Here is a 27,197-nt window from a genome sequence, read left to right as displayed (position 1 = left end):
GTTCATTTATTTAATTTAACGACTGGAGTAGAACATAAATGTAAATATTGTCTTATGGCAGTGATGGAAGAAGGACATAAAAACTCAATTTTCAGGTAGAAAAATATGAATGGTCATATTCACAACTAGCAAATTATTCAGTTTTATGTCCTCTTGGCCTGCATGGGCTGTTGAAAGTATTCAAGAACGATTTGGCAAATACCAAGTCACAATTGCAGGGTTGATTTGGTGCACAAGGTAACTTAGTGTGTGTACAACACTGGCAAAGAGTTTTCTGGGTTCTCCTAATGACTTAAACCATTGTTCATTGTACGTTTTTACATAGAGAAATAAATGCTTTAAAAAATCGACTCAGTTAAAATTATACCATAAAACATATTTCTTAACGATGCCAGTTTCCTCTACAGTAAAAAAAAAAAGAATATTTATTGCAGGAATAAAATGTTACGTATGTTTAATCACCTTTCATATTTTCTGTCCTCTTTTGAACCTCACAATTCAAAAGATTCATTTATACATCTCTGAGTTTGATGCAACACGAATTCAACAAACTTGATATGTAATCATCATCATCACTGGACCTATTATAGTAATCATGAATATGCAGCTCTGTCACCCAATGCCACAATCAAAGTCACTTGAATCAGCTTTGTAGCTCATCCAGATTGTGAGCCACGGATCCATGAAGAAATCTGTACAATTTTATGTTGGCAAACATCAGTGCAGGCAGTAATTAAGGTCTGCTGCCTGCTGCAATTAGTGTTTACGTGTATGCAAATGAGCGATGATTGAATGAAACTGCCGAAGACGGAAAATGTTGGTTTTAATTATAGTCAAATAATAATTTAAATGGCGTGTTTTGAGTTTTGATTGAAAATACTGATTATTACTTCTGCTGTAAACCTACTTGTGCTCTGTTGATACAGACTGTGACATTAGCATTGGCATTTGTTAGTTTCCTCTGCCAAAGAGGTTATGGTTTCATTGACATTTGTTAGTTTGCAGCAGTGCACAAACACTGGTGGACAGATTGCCCTGAATCTTGGTGGAAGGATGTGGTATGGGACAGGGAAGAACCCATTTAATGTTGATGCATTGCATTCGTATCAGGGGTCAGATCAAGGAGTTTTGAGATAGGGCATTTGGCAACATTTTGTCTGATTGATTATGTGCCAATCTTGAAAAGTTCAGACACATTTAGGGGACTTATATCAATGAGTGTGTGAAATTTGGTGCAGCTTGACTGAATTTAAGGGTATTGTTTGACCTTGGCAGGGGTATCTGTGCTACTGAATGCCAAAGTGGTCTTTACAACTGGCTTTAGTCTTGTGTTTTCAGATCTCTGTGCATTGTCCAAGTAACTGCCTTGGACTTGTATGTGTTTTTCATCCAAAATAAGTGTGGTGGTTTTTTTCTTGGAAACAATATAGAGCGCTCAAATTCAGTTGATTTGTTAATGCCTTCTATCGTCTCTCTTTGTAAAATATTAGGTGTTTTGTAATCACCTCTGTAAAGCCCACTGCTGATGCTGGCCAGAGATCACTGATTACAGCCCTCATGGCCTTGTCGGTTAAACGTGGACATGTTGATAAGCCCAGCGTAATGAAGTGCTGCAGATGAGGACAGCCCGATACTGCACGTACGACTAAGACTGTTGTTTTCAGAGGCAATGGGGGTGGTGGGGTGTGTGGCGGGTGTAGAAAGTGCACGGCTGCCACACCACAGACAGGGATTTGCATTGATAGCTACGTCTTGGCTTGGTTAACAAAAACTCCCTTCAGGGAAGGATTGTGGTTTTTGTTGAATGTAAGTAAACATTTTGTGAAGAAGGAGCATGAGCCCATAGAACTGAGGTCAAGTTGATGAGTCCATTTGTAACTTGTGAGGTCAGAATTCCTAAGACCACCAGAGGGCTTTGAGCATAAATATATGTTATTGTACATTATTATATGTATATATATTTAATGTTTTTTCCAGAAATGACAAATGATGATAATTTGTTTGGTGAACGGGCTTGTAGTTTTGGAGATATCTTGTTTTGAACCAAAATGTTGGAAAAATAGTCAAAACAGCATTTAGTGATCAGCCAAGATCCTTAATCCTGAGAGTACAGGCAAAGATGTAGCAATACATAGAAATCCCTGAGATACTGGTTCAGACACTAAACTTTGGAGAAGTAGGATCACCAAAATCAATACACACATAAATGTCTCCTCCTGGTCAGACTATAACTCTCACTGAACAATATGCCTTGGCATAATCTGGTGACCCTACAATCCACACTGGTGGAGTTATTAATTACTAGTAATAAAAGAAATCCTCAAAACTTTTGCTTATAGTAGCTTCACTCCAATCAATCAATCAATCAGTCAATTAGGCTTTATTTACACAGCACTTTACATACAAATTAAATGTAACATTAAATGTTTCACATAAAAACATCCTCAAGCCCAGCCACCCATGGATACCTGCATGTGGCAGTAGACCGTGCCACGGGGCTCTCACCACAGCAGCCAGAGACAAAAAGGTTTCAGCATCTTTATTAATATAGAACAAAACTCATAAGCTCTAACTTAAAGTGCCAGCTATTTCAGCTGGCCCCTGGCTTTGCAGTTGAGCTTAATGTCTTGAGTGTCTCTCCGTGTCTCTCATGTGCTTCTCCGGGAGCTTCGCTCCTGTCCCGTGTGTGTCTCGCTTGCAGCTCCGCGGCTGCCTTTTTAATCCAGGTAGAGTTGATTGGCCAACTAGTCTCGGCTGTGCCAATCCCCTCTCCCTGGTTCAGATGGAGGTGCTCACTGAGCCACCTCCACCCTGCACAACTCCTGAAATCCCCCCCCCTTTTTGTTTTTAAGACTCTGTATTTCTCCTCTTATGCTGAATTTGTAATCAAACATCTTAAGATGAGGACAATGAGACATTTGTGGCAACACTACGTTGGACATTGGATCTTTGCCAGCTGTGCTAATTTCACCAACATTTTCTCTCTCTGCTGTGATGTCTGCTTTATTGGACAGTTTCACAGAGAGTGACGAGACAGATGAGAAGGGGAGATTGAATGCACATGAGTATGACAACAACAGTAGAGAACGTGGCATGTGAAGCAGTCTACAGATTTAATATGCATCCCCGAACAAAATAGTCACAATATACAAACCTAGGGTTGTGTTCAGCATGAATGAAGATATCAGATGCCAGAAATGACAATAATGGAAAAACCTGTTGAACAACAGTCTGAAGTAATGACTTGTATAAAACAATGACATAGGACCTGGCCTCTGTAGGTTACTTGGAACTGTGTAGGTTTTAGATTTTGGCAGCGTTAAGACGACTGCATAGTTGGTTGGTAATCGGAGACTCTGGTTCCTTCATGTTATTGTTTCCACTGACATCTCCTTTGTACTGGCTAACAGGAATATAAATTAACTTCTCCAGCTCCTTCAAAACGACGTGCATTCATCATCCAAAATAATGACATTCTGACTCTGACTTTTTTCTTTAAGCAAATTATCTGCTGACCACCAAGTTTCTCCTTGGCCATGGCTCAAATGTCTGTGAATCTCATGATAGATCCATGCTCGATGAGCAGACGAATGTGTTGACTCTAAATTATGGGTTATGATGAGGCCATTAAACACACATCCATCCGTAGTGGAAAAACAGCTGGCAGGAGCCGAATGAATATTGTATGAGTATTGTTTTATATATATATGTATATGACGATCAAAACTTAAGGCTACTTTTTCAAAGGCCTACTTCTTATAGGAATAACTTCAACTAAGCTTTTGGTCACGTTTTTTCTTTGTATAGTTTTTTCATCAAATTCTATTTCTTACAATTCTATTTCCCCCTGTTAGTAGTTCTGGTAGCTAGTCAAATCAGGAGAGGCTTCAATTGAAGAATTAACAAACTTTATTGCCATGCATAATAAGAGATGAGAGTGATGTGATATGTGGTGCAGAGATCCTTTATGATGTCATATAGGTTATGACTGCGAGTGGTGGTAATGCACCTTGACGTTGGTTGCCACCTGCCAATTAACAGAAGAAGAAGAAGAAGAAGAAGACGAAGACGAAGATGAAGATGAAGACGAAGACATTGGTGGTAGTTGATGGGATGTAGAAAATGTTGAGGATCTGATGAGATGTGTGGGATTAGTTGGGCTCTAAATATGGAGGCTGGAGGTGAGTGAAGAGGACGTTTTACAGCAAAGACCTGATTGGCTGATTGACAGTATGGCAAAATTGGATTAATGTAAACATCCAATAGTCAGCTGATTACATGAGGTGGAAAGAGTGGAAGAGAATGGAGAAATTAACTTATTGAATTTACGCTAATCTTCAACACCTAAGCCAAAAACCTTTGCCAGCGATTACTTATCCTGTCTATCAGTGTTGGCAGCAGCAGTGTGTTCTGTTATCCGGTAAGTCACTCTACAAGTGGTGCGCTGAGGAATAGCAACCATGCGTCTTTTTGGTAATCAAATTTGAAAGCGCTGAACGAAACCGTGCTCTGTCTTTTGTGTTATTGCCAAAAGAATATGTAAGAGAGTCCAGCTGAAAGCAGTTTGAACAGGAGGCAGTTGATCAAACAGAATATTACTGTGTGGAGTTGGAAGCAAAGTATATGTGGAGCAGAGGAAACGATTATAGTAAATTGTCCTAATGCATAGAGACGTCGCACATGGAGAAGTGAGACGTGTCATGGCAATAAAAGTGTGAACAGTATTTGAGCTGCAGTTCTTGTCAGGCTTCTCCTGTAGCCGCTCAGTTACTCTCTGTCAGACACGAATAAGCGCCAGACCCAAGTATACAACCTCATGGGTGGGAGAAGACTTCTTGGAATCTTGGCCTGGTGTCTGCAGCCACCCTGGCTCCTCCTCTTTCCACTGATTCATCACAGACCATGTCATCTCCGTGAGCCTGTAAGGTCAAACGCTGAGCACGTGTCAGCACCCCACTATTATAACCTGTTGTTTGTAGGAAATCACTATGGAAGCCAATGGACCTTCTTACTTTCTTTTGTGCTACCTCGTCTTATTGAGAACATTTCGCTCAGGTATTAATGCTTAGTATTATTTAATTGTACATCATGATTATTGGCATGTGCAGTTGAAAGACAAGTAGAACCCTTGACTGATGGCCTACAGGTATCCTGGTTAAGATGTTGAAGAAGGAGAAGAAAAAGGCCCAGGATGCTGCTGCTCAGCTTGCTAACATCACCAGTGGCCAGACCCTGGCTTACCAGAGTGCCTCGAGCGTGACAACAGGGCCATTGTCGAGAGAAGGCAGCACAGACACCATTTCCACCAACCATGGAGGACGAGCAGTGCAGTACATGAAGAGAGGTACAATACAAAGATTTATTTTTTTTGTGTCTTTTTGAATTTAAATGATTTAATGCAATTTCCTAAAGGCTCCAGATGGTGCGATGAGGATGTGGTGGATCACTCTAAACAATACAAAATGGTGTCTTAATTGGATCATGACATATTTTGGATATGTGGTGCTGCCATTTGTATTGTTGTGTCTCTCTTTAAGATGTTAACAGATGGTGTTTTTAGGGTATATGACTACACAATGAGGACACTGCATTAAAGGGATAGTTCACCCAAAAATGAAACTTCACTCATTATCTTCTCACCACTATGCCGATGGAGGGTTGGGTGAAGTGTTTGAGTCCACGAAACACTTCTGGAGTCTCAGAAGTAAACTTTGTTGCAGCCAAATCCAATACAATTGAAGTAACTGGTGACCGAGACTTGAGATGTAATTTACACCATGTTTTAAGCCTAAATGTCCACTGATATCTTCCCAAAAGGTGCATTCATGGACCGTCGGATGCGCTAACGTCCGCTAGCTTAGCCTCTTCCAGTAGTGAACTTTTAGGCTATTTATCTGTATTCATATGCAGATAGGTGTTAACAGGGATTAGCCAAAATGTTGCCTCGACTTGCATCACTGTTTGTGCTTTGTGTGGGTAAACGTTCAACTTGCTTGCTAAAAAAATCTTGTCTTGTGGTCTTGGCCTGGATATCTGCTGTCTACACCCGAAACCCCAAAATGTAGGCCCTTCCCCCCATCACCTATTTCGTCTTCAGACAATAGTCGATGGGCACCGAGCAACGCAGGTCCCTCTTTTATTGGCCCGGGGTGGTGGCTAACACATGGCCCATAAAACTGAAACAATCTGAATGGTCTGATTCTGTGTCTTATTTAATTTTTTTTTCTGTTGCTACTGTTCTTTGTAATTTGGATGAGAAACTCTTCATGATTGCATTTAGCAGTTTGGAGGCTCATTGGTTGTTTTTCTTATCTCACAGCAGAAATATGCCAGTTGTGAACTTTATCTATGGCCTCTCCATATGGAGTAAGCATCTCCTCTCTCTGTGTTTGGTTTTAGGTACAGGCTAATACTCCTACATTGTCCATCATACTGCACTGTGGCTTCTCACTGCTACTAAATAGTAAGACTATTCAGACTAGGTCAAATACATTGCATGAGGAATAATAAAGTACTAATAACAATAATAATTTTCATGTCTCTATTAAACGTGACAGTCCGTCACTCTGAGCTGGAAGAGTTTGTGATAAATGAGGTGCTAGGAGCCCAGTGAGTGATCTCTCTTGATTGGAATGTGGGCAGTTCATTGTGGTCCTGCTGATTTTCAGCGTGCCTGTTGAGGTCGCCTGTGGGGTTATGAAAAATCCTTGATTTCTGGATTTTACTGAGTGGTGAACAGTCTGACGTCCCAGAGCTCCCTGGCTTATTTCTAAACAATGTCATCAGTGGGATTGCATGTGTTTAGGAGGTTTCTTTGGAGGTCATTCAAGTGGCCCAGTATAGTCATGTCAGCCAAGCACATCAGACAGTAAAGTAAATTAAACCAGTTAGTTGTTGCTGATGAAAAGCTGATGAGTTTAAAACCTTTAATGCTCAGTGGAACATGAAGCAGGGACCAGGGCCCAATGATGTTGCAGTGTAAACAAAGAAGACACCATTCACCATTCGTCACTGGAATAACTAACTCTGATTCACAACGTTTACGAAAATGTTGGTTTCACGTAGGCAGCATCTCCATATGAAACAAAACGTTTACTATCAGATACATCTACTGTGCACACTTATTTCTACAGTCACATTGTTTTGACTGCAGCTTTCGGCCAGAAGGAGATCTTTCCGGTTTCAAGGCTTTTTGCGTTTATGATTTGTAGTGTCTGTTTTCTTGAAATTGTAGTCGATATCAAGGGCTGGTTCACATTTTAATCCTATTAATGGTTACGAATCTACACCTGTGTTAATCTTAAGGGTGTGAAGTACTCCTGAAAGGGGTTTAAGATTTCTTACTTACCAAGTGATCATTGCAGACTAGTTGCAGTTGGTCAAATAATCTTGTTGTTTTGCCAAAGCAGGTTTTAGTGAATGAGTCAATGAACTGAAGGGGAAACGAAGACCCAGAGATTGTTGAGTAAGTAGCAGAGACATGACGCTGGACTTTGTTTTGGATGGTCTGTCCGCTCCAGTTCTTTTGGGTAGCTGAGTTTGAGGGTGTATATCTGCCTCTTTAGTCACAGGCTCTGGGTACATCCAGGTCTTGCAGGACTCCTGTTCCTGAATGTGGCGTTTGGTAAAAGTCAAACCAATCAAGCTTTAAGATATCCTCCTTTAGCCAGCAGCCGTGTTTATTTGGCTTTTCCTGTTTAGTTTTGGTTAAGTGGAGCCTAAAGTGTGATGATAAACCTGAGCCCTCATAACGAGCTCAGTCGTAGCCAACGGGCACAGCAGTACGAGCCAGCAACTCATCAGACTGAGGCTGCACTCCTGTCTGCGCTAACCACAGCTCCCTCATCCTCCTCGACATTTTTGCGTAATGGTGCCCAGTGTGGTAATAAGGCCAGCGAAGCGGTAATTGCAAACAGGGTCTCTGAAAGAAGATTCTATTAAAAAACAAACACATGTTGGAACTCAGTCCAGTCAGAATTAGTAAGCGGATCAGTCACTCATCGAGGGGACAATGAGGAGCAATGTGATAGATGGCTATTAAGCTGTGGTTTCTAAAATAACTGATAAATGATGCACCATGAGAATTAATCTCTCAGAGTTATATGTGATATCATATGATGACCCAGATAAAGAATCATTTGGTTTCTCTAATTTCATGGATATAACTTCTGCTTGGTTGACCTGTGGTTGTGAGACATTGCTGCTTCTTGACCACATTCACCAAAAGCTCAGACAGTGATGAGACAAATTTGATAAAGCTGCTTTTGTGTTTTTTTTATGGAAGTTGTACACAGATATAGTCAGTAACAGTGCACTGCAAAATATGATATTAAAAGATGGTTTACCTTGGAATACTCTACTGCACATTTAGTGGAAAATGATGACAATGAGCATCTGTTGGCCCTCAAAACCAGAAACATTAATGTCCACATCATCTATGGAGGTGGAATTTCTCCAATTTTCTAAATGCACTCCAAGCATTGACATATTACATGTACTATTATATCATGTAATGTAATAATATATTACGTGTAATAATAAATAATTCACCTGGATAATAATCAAATGAGATTTCACGAGTCTTTTACTCTCTAACTCAAAAACACAGGTTATTGTGAAGAATTGTCCAGGCTCTGACCCTATTACTTAAGTCCCTGAATAAACAATGCAGAAAATTGTTGACAAGAACACCTAATAAGTTAGCAACACTGCACTCAACTGAAATGATCAAAGGGATATGTTATTATTTGTAATAACTTCCAAATAAAAAAGACCTGGTAAATAGGCTCGTAGATGATCTTGGCATAGGGACAATCCCTGCTAAGTCTACATCATTATCCACTGACTTAGTTTAGTTTAGTTTTATATATATACATCTTATTTGAAAACCACACCCAATTATTACAAAATTGAAATACAAAAACATACAAAATATTCAATTAAGGTTGTATATTAGTATAAAAGAGATAATTGGACATATATTCATCACCACACCTTCATTTATGAACTGCTAACAACATGGACAGTGTTTCCCAATGAAGAGCTACAGCACATATAATATAGTCTTATAAATCTCAGTACTGCACTTTGAGTTTCTGGAATCATCACTTTGACATTAGTTTGAGTTACGTAGAATCTACATCAAAAGGAAGATGTGAGCAGTGCATAAGCACTACCATAGCATGCAGTCCATTTAGTCTGCACTAACTCCATTTGACCATCTGTGTCCTCACAACCAGCTGTCCGGACTACAGCTGCCCCTCCGGCACTGATTGGACAGTGGCCAGCTAAACAGTCTTCACCCAGCTGACTGCATGCAGAAATCTACTGACCAAAAGAGTTTTTTTTGTTCTTTTCTTTTCCATTTCCCTGCCAATGTCACATTCCAGTCCACATGAAGTTTGGATCAATACCAGAGCATATGGAGTAATGTAGCATGTGGAGCTTACAACAATTGCATGTCACCTCCACATCAGATTTTATTTGTAGCCTCTGAGACCTGGAACAGTGGAGATGATGAGTTTTCCAGTTGTATCATCAAACGTCCTTCCATCCATCAACCATCCATCCACTATAGACCCTTTGAGGGTCACTGTATCGCTAGGTATCATCACATGTGATGTAGTAGTTTTCATCACCTTTGTCTATATATGATCACATATTTAATCTCTGGTGTATGTTGGGTTTAACGTACAACTAACCAATCAGAGTGCTATCTCCCACTCCTTTTAGAAGCCAGGTGCACCTGTACCACACTTCTCTGCAAAGGAAACATTTACCGTCATAATAATGTGCTCTTAAAAAAGTGAAATACTGCACCTTCGCCTTCAGACTCGGTTTTTGTTGGTGAAAAGCTTTGCTGTTCACTGTCTCCAGAGAGCAGTGCATCAACCAATGCATCTGACCACAACTTACTTCAAGAGCAACCAGCCTAAGATCGCTCAGCAGGGTGCAAGAGCATTTGCCATTTAAACAATGTGGGCACATGGCCAGAAATATGGACAAACTATCAAAGACACTTCTGTCACACTTTGTCGCCGTTTTGTGCCGCCTTCCACCATGAGTAAGACGGGGTCCATTACATCCATGTGTGAGCAGGGAGAATCAAAGACAAATTAGTCAAAGAGAGGATCATGTTTAAAAACAAACCTTTACAGTAGTTTCAAGTTGTGCAGCAGCGATGATTCCTCTCAGTCTATACTAGGAAACAGGCTCATAATGTAATAATCTTTTTTTCCCCAGTAGTTTCTGTTTAAGACTAAATACTAAATGGTAATGTTTTAAATAGTGCCAGTCCACCAGTTTTAAACATAGTGACTCATTGACCCCACAGTGAGTGAATCACTCCAGTCTGCTCCCATTTGGTTTTATTGTGGTAATTCCTCAACTTTGTGTCTTTTCCCACACACTATTAATGTAAGGCACTTCTGTGTTGTTGTTAAGATGTCTGCGTTGGGGCTGCGTGTGAAGATGACTGTTACACAGGCAAATTCCTTAAATATGACACTGACAAACTCCAAGTAATTATGACTGGACTTTGTGGCTGGGTCGTAAGTTCTTGAGAAAAATGTGAGATAATCAGCTTCACTAATTTCCACATTGCTTTGGAGTCATGAACCGAGGTGGTGTTAACAGAGGAGGACATCACTCATAAACCAGACTATACAATAACTAGATCAGGTGCATTTGCCAAAAATGTTGGTCCTGTATATTATTGTCCAGTTTGTTGTGGAAAATTTGCTCTCCCTCTTCCAAACTCCCAGATCCTGGTGTCCCCTGTGAGCAGTTACATGTCTGCTCTGGAATGTTTCTCCACTTTTCTCATACTTCATGAGAAATTTCTGCCTCTTTCTCCATCAGCTGTAAACCAGCAGGGAAATCTTGATGCCCTCGAGGAACCAACAGCTTTTAAGAACCTATCGACCAGTTCCAGAGATCAGAGAGGGTCAGAGGACACACTATACAAGCCTCTGACTTTAACAATGTGAAATTCTCAAGCACACCTGGTGTCAGGGATTCTTTTCAGTTGATACTGGGGTTTCAACCTTTTTTCTTTTTTGCGAGAAGCCATTACAATCAATTACATATTGAATTTCCCATAAAAACTCTGAATGTGCAAAACGTTGTCGGATCACAAAACTGACACAGTTGTTTTGTGCTCTACACAGTATTATATATGATGTGTTTCACATCTGGAGTGGTGATTTTCTGTGACCCACTTGGAGACTCATAGCCAAACAATATATATATATATATATATATATATATATATATATATATATATATATATATATATTGAATCATTTCTCTCAGTCTCTCTAATTTAAAATAAATGCACTACAAGTATATTTTCCTCATGCTCAATGGATCACTGAATGTTTATATATGTTTAAATGTAGGTTTAATCTGAGCATCCTGCTGTTGCCAACAGCCTCTATGGTTACAGTGAGGGTAATCGCTGTCCCCTGAAGATTAACTGTAAATGTAATGATGATGACCTTTCCATGGAAACCAGTCATGTTTGCTGAATGGCAGATAGACTCTTTCCATATACATCTTTTTGTACTGGGCTTTTAGCTTCACCAACAAAGTGAACCGTGGACATGAGGGAGTTTTTCTTCTCCTTCTGATGACCACTGTCTCTGTTGAATCTGTCTGCAACAGGATTTTGATTTCCTAATAGTGGATTTTCTACTATGTGCAATGTAAATTGCAAACAGACGTCTCCGAGCCTGAGTTGCCTCTGTGAGCTGTTCCGATGCCAATTTATCGTCTGTTTTCACAGCTACAGATGCTCTGTGTTCTTTCTCTACGACTGTTTTTTCAGTGTAAAAAGACGTCTAATGAATCGACAAGGTGTTCCTGTTGTAATTCAGGCAAAAGGAGACTTGAGACTTACAGGGACAGTTAGATCTTAACATAAATCCTGCTCGCATGTAAGGAGACGCTGATGATTCTAGCAGGCCCTCCTCACATTTCTGTCATCGTACCAGAAGCCCGAGACAATAGGGACATCTCAGAAAGTCAAATACTACTGCCCCCCCACCCTCCCTGTAGGAGGCCACATATGCAGTTACCTTGAAGTATTGCTCTTTTTCAATCAAGCTAACAAATGGTAACTTCTTCTGTCAACAGCTGAAGTAAGACATTCTTCTTCTCCTAATAAATTGATGGAACACTGTGGTCATACATCACTTTGCCGGTATTTGATTTCTAAAATTTGTTGAAGCAGCAACAATATTGACAGCATATTCCTCCCCTGTGAAACCTCTGTGGTCTGCATGGAAAAGAAGAATTAGGAAACCTGGCCTCAGGTCTATGTGATCTCATTACCCCACAAATTATTTTAGTACAACATAATATGATGTCATATCACTCTCAGAAATGTCCGGAATGTTGCTCTTTACATGAGCCGAATGGAGCGAATTTCCCCCAAGAAACCCTCAGACTGATTTGTTGAGGTTTGCTCTTGCAACATATGCCTGCGAGATGCTGGTTTCAATCAGGACTTTCCAAAAATAAAGAAAAAAACATTCCTGGCTGTCCATGAAATTGATCTCACATGAGTTACCATCCCGTGTGTCTTTGGACATCTTCGACACTCATTTTTAACAGGGGATGGGATTCATTGTAAGTCTTTGTGAAGCTTCGGGTTTTCAGGGAATCTTACAAAACAATGTTGGTTACTATTTTATTATAGGATTAGGTAATACACAATCCAGTGGAGTCTTGCTTACGGGAAAAATGTTAAGGGTGTTAAAAATAGTTTTACTGGACATTGAATTTGTCAGGGTCAGAGAGAGAGAGAGAGAAAACGACCGACATATCTGTGGTTGCTTTTAACGCCAGATACTAAAAGCACATCCACACTTAGAAGAGTCAATATTAAGACAAAGCCACTTATCAAACATGTTTCTCTGAGAATGCAAAAAGTGACAAACGACAACACAAACTGATTATATGCAGCATCACACAGCAGTTCAGTGTCTATATACAATGTTGGTCTCTTTTTCGAGTAAATCGATCTATTTCACAGCAGATACAGTTGCATGCAAGTAGTCTGGACAACCCAGTTAGTTGATTATGGAAGGGAGAAGAAGAAAATACGTACCATTTAGTAAAAATATGATATGGAGGCTTTTTTCAGCTGTTAATGCACTTACTTTTATTCCATGATCTTAAAACAATTAAATATCAATCAGTAATTGTGGCATGTGCAAATGTTTGTACTTGGCTGTACTCTTAAAATACTTCACTAACTCATTAGGATTTAATTGACCTGATGACACATATAATGCAGTATAAAGCAAATATTGTCAGCTGACAACTTCAGAGCTTGATGAATGTTCTGACTCTTTAAAGCTTGTGTTAACACCCAACACTCATGGGCCTCTATAAGAAACTGATGGAGAATCTTGAAATGAAGCATGTTAATGCCTAGAAAGCGGGTGAAGGCTATAAGAAGATATTAAAGCTTTTCATAATTTTCATGTCCTTAAGAAAAGGCAGTTAAGGTGAACTGTGGAAGATGACGTTTAGCTAAAAAAGAAAGGGGAAAAAATCCTGTATGACTGCAAAGGACCTGCAGGTTGAAATGAAACAGGAGCGGCGGCACTTAATTCCACTGTACAGTTCTACTTACCTGCAACCTCATCACAAAGGTCAATGTCTGAATTCTGCAAAGCAACATCTGGAGAAGCCAGAGTTGTTTTGGAAACGTGTGCTGTGGACAAATTATAAAATTGAGCTCTTTCAGAAAAGCTGTGTTTGTAGGACAATGATCTAAAGCAGACCTCACAACGCATCAGCAACTATTTCAAGCAACACAAGCTGAAGCTTTTGGAGCGACCCTCACATCTAGTAAATATCTGCGATTAGATCCTGAACATGCTGTGTGAGAAGAACGGCCTTCAAATATCTCAGGACATGGAGAGAAAATGTATCTATCAGCTACAAGGGGGGCTCAATCTTTTTATTTATAAGTTCAAGAAATAAAAAGAAACGAAAGTGCATCAAAAGTTTGAAGAAAGCTTTGTTTTGAGGTCCATTTGCTTTTGTATTTACTTCTACTATCCAAAATCAATAAAATATTGAATTTGCCCATTTCTTTTTTCATTCAACTGTATGTTGACATGTAATGAGAGAAACAGCACATGTATAATTAATAATCGGCAACAATAGCATCTACCTTCCATTTACTGTAGTAAGCCAGTTCCAGCAGGCCCTGACTCACTGTAATGGGACACTGAGTATAGAAGGACGACATATTTAATGCTATTAGTTCAACCTATGCTTACAGAGTCATGACCAGGCTCTGGCCATCTCACGCCTAGACTACTGTAACTTCCTCCTGTCTGGTCTACCTGCTAGTGCTATTTGACCTCTGCAGCTCATCCAGAATGCAGCAGCTCCACTGGTCTTTAACCAACCTAAATTCACTCACACTACTCCGCTCCTCCGCTCCCTTCACTGCCCCCATCCGTTTCAAGACACTAGTACTTGCGTAGTGTGCTGTGAACGAATCGTGTCCAGCCTACATCCGGGACATGGTTAAACCTTACACCTCAGCCCGTCCACTCCGCTCTGCATCGGCCAATCGGCTTGCTGCTCCCTCACTGCCACTGTCAACTCTGGTGTTTATATTAAAGAAAAGAAAAGACACAATATAATCTGTTTAGTTGCCCTCGTATGTTGCACTTACATGTAGCACTTTGTAGTTTGACTTTTTTGAAGCAAATTGTACCTACTTGATTCTTGTTGTTCTACCCTCATGGTCAAATGCACTTATGTGTCACTTTGGATATGGGCATCAGCTAAGTAAAACGTAATGTAATTGTACTTTAAAATATGATCACAGCAGTGGAGTACAATGTTGTCTTATGAAGTCAACGTAATGTTTTAATTGTTCAGGAAATGTTGTCATTTTCTACCAAAAATTATGTTCAAAAGAAGAGAAAACATGTAACCTTTGTGTGTTTGTATTTCTTTGAAGCAGATGTATAGAGCTTTTTAATGAGAATATAAAGATTCCTATTATATAATTTCCCTAGCCTGTTAAAAAAACAACAGGATGTTGTCTCCAAAATGATGCAGTTTCATGTGGCATGTTGCCAAAGTTAGGTAGGGGGCTTCCACTATGTAATGCTGACCTGTTCAGAGTTGCTGTTTATATTTGTGTTTATGTTCGCTCTATGGCAGCCTAATAGTGGTTCAGTTTTGTAATTAGGAATGGGTGGGAGGTCATCGAAATCAGTGGGGCACTAGATCACATCTGGCTGCCAGGCGTGGAGTATCTGTGGATGTGGGAACAGCTCGGAATTCCCTGTTCAAACCTGCATGAGGAGCATGTTTCCCATTGATAGTGGTTTTAGTTCAGAGGGATGATAATGATGCAGTCTTGTTGGGATGGTAGAATTGTTTTAGCTCATTTTAGGATTGACCCAAATTATTTGAACAGTAGCCTCTGATTATTAGTCTATCAACTATTCAAGTAATTTTATTTAAAAAACATTACTTTGTCTTTATTAAAAAAAATTACAAGTAACTGGTTCTCTATTTAGGAAAAATACAAAATCTTTGTTGGTTAAATTGCATCCAACATCTGTCCGAACTGTACCCATTTAGTGTATTTAAGTGCCATCTGGTTTTCTGAAAATGTTGTGAAATGCAAAAACAAGAATAAAAGAAAAATCACTCAGTACTGGATTTGTTTCTCTGTCAGGTCCACAGCTGTCGCTGGGGAAGCAAGAGGCCTTTGAGACCTTTATAAGAGACCACGATGACTATCTGACCATTGACGACAACAAGAGCCTGCTCAAACAGAGGTGAGAGACCAGCAGCACACGTAGTTATTAATTCACATCTTTATATTTTGCAAAACTAAGGCAGTTTTGTTCTGCAATGAACATTGTTTGTGCAGTGTCAGGCTGTAATACATATTTGTTTTTATGTCTCACTCAATATAATACGCTCATATATTTCAGAGGAACATTTGAGTAGTCAACCAAAGACCCTGTGTACATCACACACAAAGATAAACTGCACATCCAATAACACAGCTCCCTTATTCATCATTCATCACCACGAGCACAATGAGAACATTACTTTTTCCATCCACTCACTAAAATCTACAATGAATCAAATAAATGATAAATAAAGTTGAAGAATAACTTTCTAGTTCTGAGCATTTTTCAGAAATGCTGCATTACAGGGAGAGCTGCCAATAAGGCTGGAAAGTCTTCTCCCTTGGCTACTGAAGAATATATTGTAGTTTGATAATTACTATTAGGATCAATTGGACCTGTGGGAGCTGCTAGATTTCATACATGTATTGACTTTGTTTACATTCAGAAAACAAAAGCCTTGGATAACCTCTAGTTTTTAAACATGTTAACATGTGCCCCTTGTGCCTTTTATACAAGACATATAATGAGAGAAATATGCAGTCAGTGCCATTGCTGAGTATTTACATTTAAGCCATTTTAAGGACATAAGGGGATTTTTTCCATGACAAACCTTTGGAATATGTAATTTTAGGAACAATGAAGATTATAATAGTAGAGTGTATTTGCCAATATAGTTATGATATATTATACATAAACACATACGTTTGTTCTATATCTTACAAAATAAGAAAAAGATCTGTGCATGCTTATTGCTATGTTACCACATTCAATTTTTTTGATTTTATTTTTTTTGCTACCATTGCCCAGTAACACCTACAGTCTTTTGAACAGGTCAGCTGAGGCCAGAAGACTCGGAGAGAAACTGAATGAAGCCAGACACCGAATCAGTAAGTTGTCTTCCAAAAAACACATCACGTATAGCAGCTGTGAACACATATAAATTCTACATATCACTGTCATTATCAACATGATCATCCTAATGGCAGAACAGGACTGTGGCACAAGCCCGATGGTGAATGCTGATAACTTTTATTAACATTTTTTTTCGAGTCCCAAATGACACCGGCCTACGTACCTGCCTGGAAAACGTTAATGAATGTCGGATGTTCAGTTTCCCAGGAGTGTAGAAATGTTGTTCAGCACATTCTTGAACTTTTCCAGGACAGAGAGGCACTCTGATTTCCACCCACCTAGTCCTCCAACCTGCACTTTTTACTGGCGTGTCTCAGGCTGTTTTATGGCGACTCCCTCAGCACACCCCTGTGTTCTTCTGGGTAATGTTCTTGACAGGTACCCTGAAATGAGGCCTGGTATAAGCCTGAGCTTCAGACAATGAGATTACAGCTTTGGTAAAATGGTTTTTGAATGGCTTAGTTTATTATTTCGATTTAAAAGATCCTACTAAATGCCTCATCATAGTTGAAAATGGAAGTACTTTTTATTAAAGTGTGATAATGTGTTTAAAAATGTGTTTTTAGAGCTCGATCTGGTTTGCATTTACAATTGCAAGCGACATTTATGAATTCCCCTGGCCTATATGTGTGTTTGTGGCTCATTACGCACACCACTGAAAAGTTTACCTCACACCACTGCCTGGCATCAAAGCTGCCTCAGATCACGCCTGGTGGTTTGGTAACATTTGCCTGTAACCCTCATACATACCAGCATGCATTTATCACCCTTTCAGGATTCAGAGTGTGATGTGCTGACACAGCCATAAATCAGACATGTCATGCAACACGTGATTATCCGTCCTGACAGCATGTTTAATATTAACTCCTAGAATGTGTTCTGCAGACATCAGCACGTAATGTGGGTTTAGTGGAACTAGATCATTAATTCATCATAGTTTTTTGATGAGATTCAGAAACCGAATTCCTCCGCCTATACGAATTTGGAAAAATCCCCAAAAAACATCTTGATGCTGTCAAATATTATTACATTGTTAGGTGCATGGATCTGCATTCTTCCAAGATGAGAGACAGTGTTTTTAGTGGAAGGTGGTTGCCTCTTCTGGCTGGAAAGCAGTACCATAATATTTAGTTCAGTATGTTTCCTTGCCATCTTGGAAGCCACGCTTGGAAATTTTACACTACGTGCGTCTCATGCTTATTGTAGAACATGGAAACAGTTAGCATATAATATAGACACAAAGCGTTGTGCTGCTTTTTCTGATGGATGTACCCAGCGTGAGGGTCACTATGAGAGAGAGGCGAGGCAGTAGCCCACGGAGACATCAGTGTATAAACATTTCCCTGGTTTACAGTCTTGTTTTTGGCCACAGCACATGGCTTTGGAATCCAATCCCACTGGAGGAGCATATGTTCCAAGCCCTTAGGTCCAAAAAGTGCAAGCATATATATTTATTCAGAGGGATCAGCGATGCACATCTTCTAGAGCATGAAAGGTGTAGGGCAGCTGGAAGTGAGCAGCGTTTCTTGATTTCTCTCCCAGATGCGCGGCGATTTATGCAGTGCAGCCCGAGATGGAGCATCTGGTATCTGCTTTGGGAACACTTTGATCTGCTCACCTTTGCTGAATTGACCCAGGGAAAGTGAAATAGATTCAAAAAACTCGTCTGGAGCCTGCAATGTTTGTTGTTGCCTAGAAAATAGTTCCATAGCACTCGAGAACGAATATCACAGTAATTTCATTTCTGTGTTGAATGTGGTCTTTGTACCCAACAGCCACTAGATTTGACATGACTCTTTCAATGATTTACTCTGAGTGCTAATGGTATCAGCTGTTCATCAGAGGGGTTTATGTAATATAATAGATTAATAGGCCCAGACAACAATGTCTTTGAACACATCTGTCCCATAAAAACACACAATGCTGAGTCCAACTCTCTGTTTCAAATTAACAACCTTTTATAAGTCTCCTTTCATAGATTTTGCATGTGCAGCTCTCATAGTCGTACCTTCGTGAATGCTTTTATTGTTGTCCCGGATTTTCACATTAGTTCCCACACTTAACAAAGCCTTGATTCGTCATATACACTGGAATCGACACCCACTCCGATACTGAGAGGCTGGATAGCATGCACGATGCTTGGATCTGGAGCTCACTGTGGTATTTGTGCGGCATATCACATTTAACCCCCGGCCCACAAAAATGACCAAATATTTATTGAGGCTTGTAGCTTGAAACCGGTCCTTAAAGACGACGGCATGTCTCCTGACGATGTGGGGTGAAACCCTGCGTGGTTTGGAAGAAGTTGTGGTGTTGAGCCCGCAGTCTTGTCCTGGAGCACTGACGTGTAGTGAAGTATTGAAGCAAGCCCACCGCACACCACCATTACTTGACACGTATGCAAATTTATCTTAATGGAATTTTTCTTGTGAGTGAAGAACGGAGAAGCTGTTCAAGTCCGATTTGGCTACAACAGGCTGTCGTGACCAAATGATCTGTTGTCTGAACTCTTCAGTCATCACTTCGATTTGTTATTTTGTCATAGTGTGTCCAACAGCAACAAACATTGTATGCTCAATCACTCATATTTAAGATTACTAGATTCAAATTGTGCAGAGCAGAGTGCATGTGAATTATACTTGTCACACTACATTACCTTGTATGCATAAAAAGGCCATAATGCTTTCCAGCTACTATCTCTATCAGCCTTAGACTTGGTATGTGTATTTGTTAAAAGCGCGATGGAAGTGCAGTGTCGAATTTGGTACAATTTGGATGTTAAGCATTTCCCACAGAATGAATGCAATCTATGGCGGTCACAGGGTGCATGTGCACACGCACCTTACACCCCAGCCCGTCCACTCTGCTCTGCATCGGCCAATCGGCTTGCTTCTCCCTCACTGCGAGGGACAGCTACCCACTCAACAAAATCACGTCTCTTTGCTGTCCTGGCTCCTAAATGGTGGAACGAGCTCCCCATTGACATCAGGACAGCAGAACGTCTACCCATCTTCTGCCACATTTTAAAGACACGTCTCTTCCAGCTACACCTTGGTTAAGAAGAGGATGTCTAATAACCATCGTCAACTCTGGTGTTCATATAAACAAAAAAAGCTGTTGCACTTATTTATTGCACTTACATGTAGCACCTGTAGTTTGGCTTTTTTGAAGCTAATTGTCCTTACTTATACTTACTTATGTAAGTGTCAAAACATTTTTGTTTGATTATTAAACTTTGGCGGGACTAAATACAATATGGCGGCCACAGTCTAGATAATTAATTGGAAACACTGTAAGTTTAATACTAATAAACTTTGAGGAACAGACTACCAGCGCTCTGTAGCCATGGTGTCTCGTACTCATCAGTGACGCTAATCATGACAGCGTGTTCATAACAACGGGCACCTTCATGACAACAGCAATTTCAACTAATTGGCCAATTCGAGGATCAGGGTACCCAGTGTTGTGCCAGTTCACACTTTAAAAGAACTAGTTCATACAGATGAAAATGAACTAGTTCATGTTCATAGTTCATTTTTTCGAACTTCACAGTTTGAAGTTTTGGTTCCGAAAATGAACTTGTTCACGTTCATTTGTTCTGTTTACTCATTGGGATGGTTATGATTTAGATAAAGACAAACTTAAGATCATGCGCAACACTGCTGGGGACTGAGTCGACCTTCACCCAACTTTGAATAAACAGGTGAACAGCTCTTTCTGCAGCTGCAGCGGTGGCTCCAGGGTTCTGTGAACTGACTCCCGCAGGCGCTCTTTACTTGCTGTGGCTCAATTACTGCGGGTCACTTTTCACAGTTTCAGAAAGAAAGCTGCCATCAGCATTACCACAGGCCAAACATGCAGGTTTAGAACGGGCACTGCACTAATATTCATACTGTGCAAGTGCTTTGCCTACAGGCTGTGACTGACGTGAGCCACAAGGGTAACACTGGCCCCATGTGCTCTTCATGTTGCTGTTACATGCTCCCTACATTTTCTTACCATGTCAACATGGCATACTCGTGCTGTAAATGATCCTTAATCCTTCTGAACAACAGAGACTTTACATCGGTAGGTGACTGTTCATCGTATGTGAGGGTTGTTTCTGTTGGAGAAGACTTGGCCTGCCCACCTGACCACGATGTAAAGCCACAGGGCGTCTCAGTTCATTTACATTTCCAGCTTCCCAACCAACTGACTTTGTCTGAAAACACTTGGCTTTGTGAGGGGTTTCCAAACCCTGGTTCATATCCCATCGAATTAGGAAAAACACTGCCGTCGTGGGCCCAATATGTCACTGTGTGTCATTTATTACGTTTCAGATCATCCATTCACGTCTCCACTGTCGTCTCCAACCTCAAATAATAGCCTACTTTTAAAGAAGAATGTTTGAAAAAAAATGAGCTGGCCTGTTGCATGGGCAAATTGCAAACTGTTTTAAAACATTCAGCAGCGAAAGTCTGAGAGCTGATGTTAAACTCAACCTGAGGTCTTTAATAATATTTCAGCAGGAAAGATGTTTGTCTTATTAACTTTCAGTGTCTTCATCTTCTCTGACAAAGCAAAAGCTGTAATCCCACTGTTTTATGGCACCATGTGAGGTGTTGCATGAAAAGGTTTCTCCACACACCACATTCTCGGCAAAGTGATACTTCATCTGGCTTTCTCATTTTCGGACCTCAGCTTTTAGATGGGCGACAGGATCGTATTACAGAAATAGACACATGCATGTTAGACCTGGGGGTTGTAATGGGAACTCACCACAGAAAACGCTGTCATTTAATGTCACTTATATCATGTAGTCTGCCTCATAATTATCCTGGTCATTCACTTAACTCATCATTTGACTGCAACCATTTTCTTTGATCTGAATGAGAGATTATCTCCCTTTGTTATGCTGTATACTTAATGTGTCCTGAATGTTCTTATTAGTTTGATCGTCTGGTGTAGATAGAAAGGCCTCAGAAGTCTTATGCAACATGTTTTAATCCATTAACTTTACAGTTGTCCTTTGTCACTGAAGCAGAAGCTCAATATCTTGATTTTCCATCATAGAAATTCAAATAATGACTTTTTTAGGCAAAGAGATACAGATAAAAACTGGATAACAAACGCAAATGATGTATTTCATATGCCTATGTTAATCCAGAGTTACAGCCACAAGAGAGGCCTCCATCAGGTTGCTTCCTGGCTCACTGGAGTTCATTTTGAGGACTATGCAGCTGTGTATCTCAGCAGTATGACATTTTATATCAAGACCTTTTTATATATGGCCTATGGTCAAGACAGTATTTTGCAAAAAAACTAAAAACTGTGACAAGTCAGTGCAAGAACTGTGAAGTATTTGTACTCGCAGTAACGATTTGTTTGACATGACTGTTAACTAAAGAACTGCTTATTTATAACATCACCCACCAAGGATGATTAAAGCTGTTCAGCTGTTACACATAGTTCTTGTTGTGTCCTGTAGGAAATATCCCAGGGCTGTGACCAATGAATCAACCAAACCATTATATGCACATGTCTGTGTCAGTATATACTGTATACCAGCCAAAAGGTTACTATAGGTATTCTATACAGATTTTAGAAATAGTGTCATCATCACAGAAATTTTCCACCTAGAATTTATTTAGGTCACAGTAAAAAGAAAGAGATATAAATATCTATATCAGTCTCAATAATTCAGACAAATGACACTTTGGAATTTGCTTTAATGCACTTTACTGGAGAAAGTATTTTATCTAAAAACTTTTTCATTGCACAAATTTGAACATATTTGTATTTTTAATGTATATTTCTTGTTCAAAATAAAATATAAAGACATTTTATTTATTTTTTTCATCACTCTCTTTTTCAGATGAGTTGAAGAAGCAGTTAGCGATGCGGAGGAGGCAGAGGGCAGCTTGTGGTAAGGTCAAGCTGACAATGAATATTCACACAGCAAAGCAGCAGCATGGTATCCAGCTCCATCTACACACACCAACAGCCAAACACTGAGCAATTAAATGCAACATCTCCACATTTAGAGTAGCTGCGAGTTCACGTTTCAACTCTACCTCATTCAGACAATCCGCTCCACATCATCGACATCAAATGAAATGATGAATGCTGTCACAAGTGGAAACTCTTTATCATCTTTCGATACTGAGGTCACTTTAGAATGGCTCTGTAAACACTGTGAACACGTTGTGGTCGCTCTTAAGTCTTGTGAAGCAGCGCCCACTTCAAAGTCTTCGCAGTAGGCCTCAGTGACTGAAAGCTTGGTGACCAAAGACTGGGCGGCACAACTTTAAGACAACTTTAAACTTCCTTCATTTACTCTTTCCTGACTGTTTTGATCAGTGACATAAATGCTTTCATGAGGAAATCTGGTTGTAAAACATACAAACATCTTCCTCTATTTCAGGCTCCAAAAGGCTTTTCTTGTTATTTTGAGTCCTGCATCAGAGAACATATCACAGCAGCCTGGCTTCTATTATCCAGAGCCAATATTCAAAACACTGTCATTGTTCTCACATCTGCACAACACAGGCATACAGCTTCTGGACATGATGCCTTGTTTTTTGTTTTTATCTACAGTATGTCCACATTTTAACCTGTGTTAAGAACCCATGCTCTCTGCTTGTCCAACTCTACTGTAGGTGTAATGGGGAATTACCCAGAGGCTGTGGAGGAGGTGGACTCAGTGGAAGAAGACCTGTGCAAACAGATTGAGCAAGAAAAAATGGCGTAAGTGTAGTAAAAGTGCATTTTAATGTATAACCATATGTTTTCATGGTTTCATCCAAGACTCTGCTTTTATTGTTGAGACACAGCAGAGGATGCGTAATGTGAACAAAAGATGAATTTGGTGCTGTTAATATCTCCTGTCAGGTACAAGAGTATCATTGGCAGTCTGAAGGCACTGAGGACAGAGATTGAGCACCTGCAGCTGTTGCTGGAGAGGGCAAAGGTCAAGCTGCAGAAGGACTTTCATAAGTGGTGGAGCCAGGAGGCTTCCAGCGTGCAGGTGACTGGCTTTATCTTCCTCTGTCTATCATGTAACAACACCACATAAAGCATCTGTGATATTGACATAATGGCCATGTGAGCATGTCCAAAATATGTTTCTGACATTAGACAGGATGCCTTGTCTTCTCATTCTAGGTATGTTTTCTAAATATTGGCCTCCGTGGACATGTTAGCGTGTGTAAGTTACTGTGAGGGACCTTTTTCCTATCAAGGACCATTTACCTTTTTATTACCTATGTCCTTCATGGGACAGAATTATTGAACATATATCACACTCTAACACACTGTTGAGGCGTCTGATGTCAGATGTTAGTGATGATGGTGATGTTATTATTACCTGGTTTTCCAGATATGGCTCAGTCAGTCTTGAGTCCTGACTTTACTTAAGAACATGATATACATCATCACATAGCAGGTCAGTTATACAATACACTCAATACCCTCAGAGGCACAAACTGGAAGTGTGAGGGAGCACCCTTACACTCATAGATAAAAAGGACAGTATATTCATTTACATATGGAATACTTTTAATGTTAATTTGTCACCAAAAAAAACAGCTGGTTCCACATCAAACCACCTAACAAATATGTTTCCGTTTGTTTTGTTTACTTTTCATGTCCTGAGTCTTCTTACCAAATGTCTGAAGGAGTTTTGCAGACTCATCATCAGACACTCATCTGTTTGCACAGAATGTATGATTTTACTTTGTTTGGTACACAGCAAACAAAGTAAAATTATGCATGACATCGCTCACCACAAAACTTACCTGAGTAGCATTGTCTCTGTCAGAATGTGGTTTCTGTGAAACCACATTCTGCTCGTTGGCCATCAAGCTTCCCTGAAGAGCGTTAACTTTATCCAAGCACCTTTGTCCTTGAAACTCATCCAGTCTAACTGCATGTTTACAGCTGGAATGACGCTCGAGATTTCACTTCTTTTATAACTTTGAGCGTGTCCCAGCAAATGAGGAACACTGGCTTTTCTTTTGCTGCAACAAAAAGACGATTTTTCCATTTCTCTTGGGAAGTGTGACATTTCGCCTTTACTTTTCTTGGCAGTCGCCACGATGTTTGTTGAACATCTTGAAAGCTACACTGAAGGATCTGTTTTTCTCTTTTTTGTTTTATCAGAGAAAAAAATAGTTGTTGCAGAATGATTGGGTGTTTATGAATTAGTTTATGAATTGTCACGTTGGCGCAGAGAGGCCAGAGCTTCCCCACCTTGGATGGAAGGTGATGTACATGTGTCTGCAGCATCAGAGCTTTTATGGCACCAGTGTGACTCGTGTATCCTCCGTTAAACATCGCGCTGAATGGGTCCTGGTGGGAAGGTAAGTAGGAGGCAAATACACAGGAACAAAGATTTCCATGCGACCCAAACAAGGGCCTGGAGATCAGCTCAGAGGCAACACAGCAACTGCATCAAGACACAGTCTCGGCAGTCAGAGTCTTAACAAGACCAACATGTTGTTGAGGTTTCACAGCAACACTGTGGGGGAATAATAAGTGAGTCAGAGTTTATTTCAGTCCTAAATAACAATTTTGTGTTTGTGATCAAATACTTAGGAGACTTCTACGGAACGGTGAAAGACAATGTTTGTAAAAAAAATTGGGGAGGAAGAGATGAGTATAAAATTCACAAATTATGAACAGCACTGACTGAAAAAGACATAGGGCTCTGATTCACACTCACACATTCAGCCTGGCCTTGATGGCTGTTGTGCACATTTCAGGAAAACCAACCACAAAGGCGATGCTAAGCAGCAACATCTGACCAACAGACACTGCTGGCCTCTTCTCTACGGGTTTGATCTTATGAATGGAGAACAATATCTCACTCACATCTGAGCACGGCCTGGGAATTTATAACTGAGTGACAAAGAGGAAGTCTGACAGACACCTCTTACATGTGCAGTTTGGATCTTCCAAGCAGGAAGCAGGCCGTTTTCCTTGCCAGTACATACGCAACAGGTTTGAGTATTTATTGTTCTGTTTTTGGCAAACAGCACATGTGCAATGAATTAAAGTTTGAGAAAGAGGTATGATGAAGCTGGAAGACGCAAAACACACGAGGTTATCTCTTCCTTTTAGCAGTTGCATATGGCCTCATTGTGTTTCACTGTCATTAACATGGAACTGTCAATGAAGATTTCAATTTTTTTAATTTTTAACAATTGTGGCTAGGAATCAGATTCCGGGGCTGCAGCCAGATGTCATCGCACAGAGTCCCCAGGAGGAACCTTGCAGCCATCTTCACCCTGCACTCCTGGATTCGGGTGAGGCACTGTGATTGATGTAAGAGGCGACGGACTGTGTTGTGTCCATCCCTCCATCGCTGCAGCAGATGCAAACGCACACCTATTAAACTGGGCACTTAATTTTAGGAGTAGTCAAAATGGATGTCATAAAGAATTCATTTAGAGCCTCTGCTGTGCCGAGCCAACTGGTAACATGCAACAGCAAGAAAAACACCTTCCCGTCAATGACTCATTTCTGCTGAATTCATTACTGTTATTTTTACCCTTTCACCATCTGTGCTTGAATGCCACTTGATTAATGGCCAACACCCTGCAGCTCCTCAGGGCCTGTTTCCATGGAACAGTTATTTGGCTTCACCAACCCTGATGATATTAATTCACTCTCTAATTTAGCATTTAGCATTTAGCAATGGTACAGGTTGATTTTGACAATCTCATGTCGACCACAAATCTGCTGTGACAAAAGGCTTCAATGACATATTCACAGACAAAGAGCAGAATATTTGTCCAGGTTGTGAGCAAACTTCAATATTTAGATACTCTAATGTTAATTATAATCTGTTTTTCTAGGCGATTGTGGGATGTGAGGAGAAACACCCCTAAACTTTAAAGTGGGATAGTTGTGACAGTATCAGATCTGTAGCAAACACTGTCACTGTCATCTGACAAAAACGTTAATGAACTTGACTTAATCGTTTTCATTGTTACCTCAGCCAAGGAGGACATGTTTTTGTCTTTGTGTGTTTGTTTGTTTCTTAGCATGATTAAGAGAAAAGTACTGAAACAATTTCCATAAAATGTTGTTGGAGGGGTGGGGCATGACCCAGGGAAGAACCCATTAAACCCAGGAAGAGGGACTCTTTCTTCGTTATTGTGAGATGGGGCATGTTTCTCATTTCTGAGAGAGTAATTCGTGGATCTTGATGAAATATCAATATTTATGTGTGTATGTAATTTTGTGCAGATCTTGTGAATTTAATTATGGTTTTACAAAGGGGACTGATGGGCTTTTCCCCCTGCTTATCTGGGTTTAGGTGAATTAGTTTACGTTGTTAAATATAAGGAATCATTGTTATGTTTTGCTTAGAAATACTGAAACATGCATTGTAATAAT

General features: G+C 40.1%; 1 protein-coding gene across 2 annotated transcripts in view; it reads left to right on the top strand.

Annotated features, from left to right (window-relative positions):
• kif6 (kinesin family member 6) overlaps positions 1–27,197 on the top strand; it is a 57,315-nt gene that overhangs the window by 27,072 nt on the left and 3,046 nt on the right. For both annotated transcript variants that reach the window (XM_034577037.1, XM_034577036.1), the window contains exons 13-19: positions 5,147–5,344; positions 15,722–15,824; positions 16,737–16,792; positions 22,672–22,722; positions 23,456–23,543; positions 23,688–23,823; positions 26,010–26,101. In XM_034577037.1, coding sequence (XP_034432928.1) covers positions 5,147–5,344; positions 15,722–15,824; positions 16,737–16,792; positions 22,672–22,722; positions 23,456–23,543; positions 23,688–23,823; positions 26,010–26,101 — 724 coding nt within the window. The remainder of the gene's footprint in view (positions 1–5,146; positions 5,345–15,721; positions 15,825–16,736; positions 16,793–22,671; positions 22,723–23,455; positions 23,544–23,687; positions 23,824–26,009; positions 26,102–27,197) is intronic.

The sequence above is a fragment of the Hippoglossus hippoglossus genome, chromosome 22, assembly GCF_009819705.1.
Source record: "Hippoglossus hippoglossus isolate fHipHip1 chromosome 22, fHipHip1.pri, whole genome shotgun sequence".
Classification (NCBI taxonomy): domain Eukaryota; kingdom Metazoa; phylum Chordata; class Actinopteri; order Pleuronectiformes; family Pleuronectidae; genus Hippoglossus; species Hippoglossus hippoglossus.
Note: the sequence above shows the minus strand (reverse complement) of the source record. Positions and strands in the feature narration are given on the sequence as shown.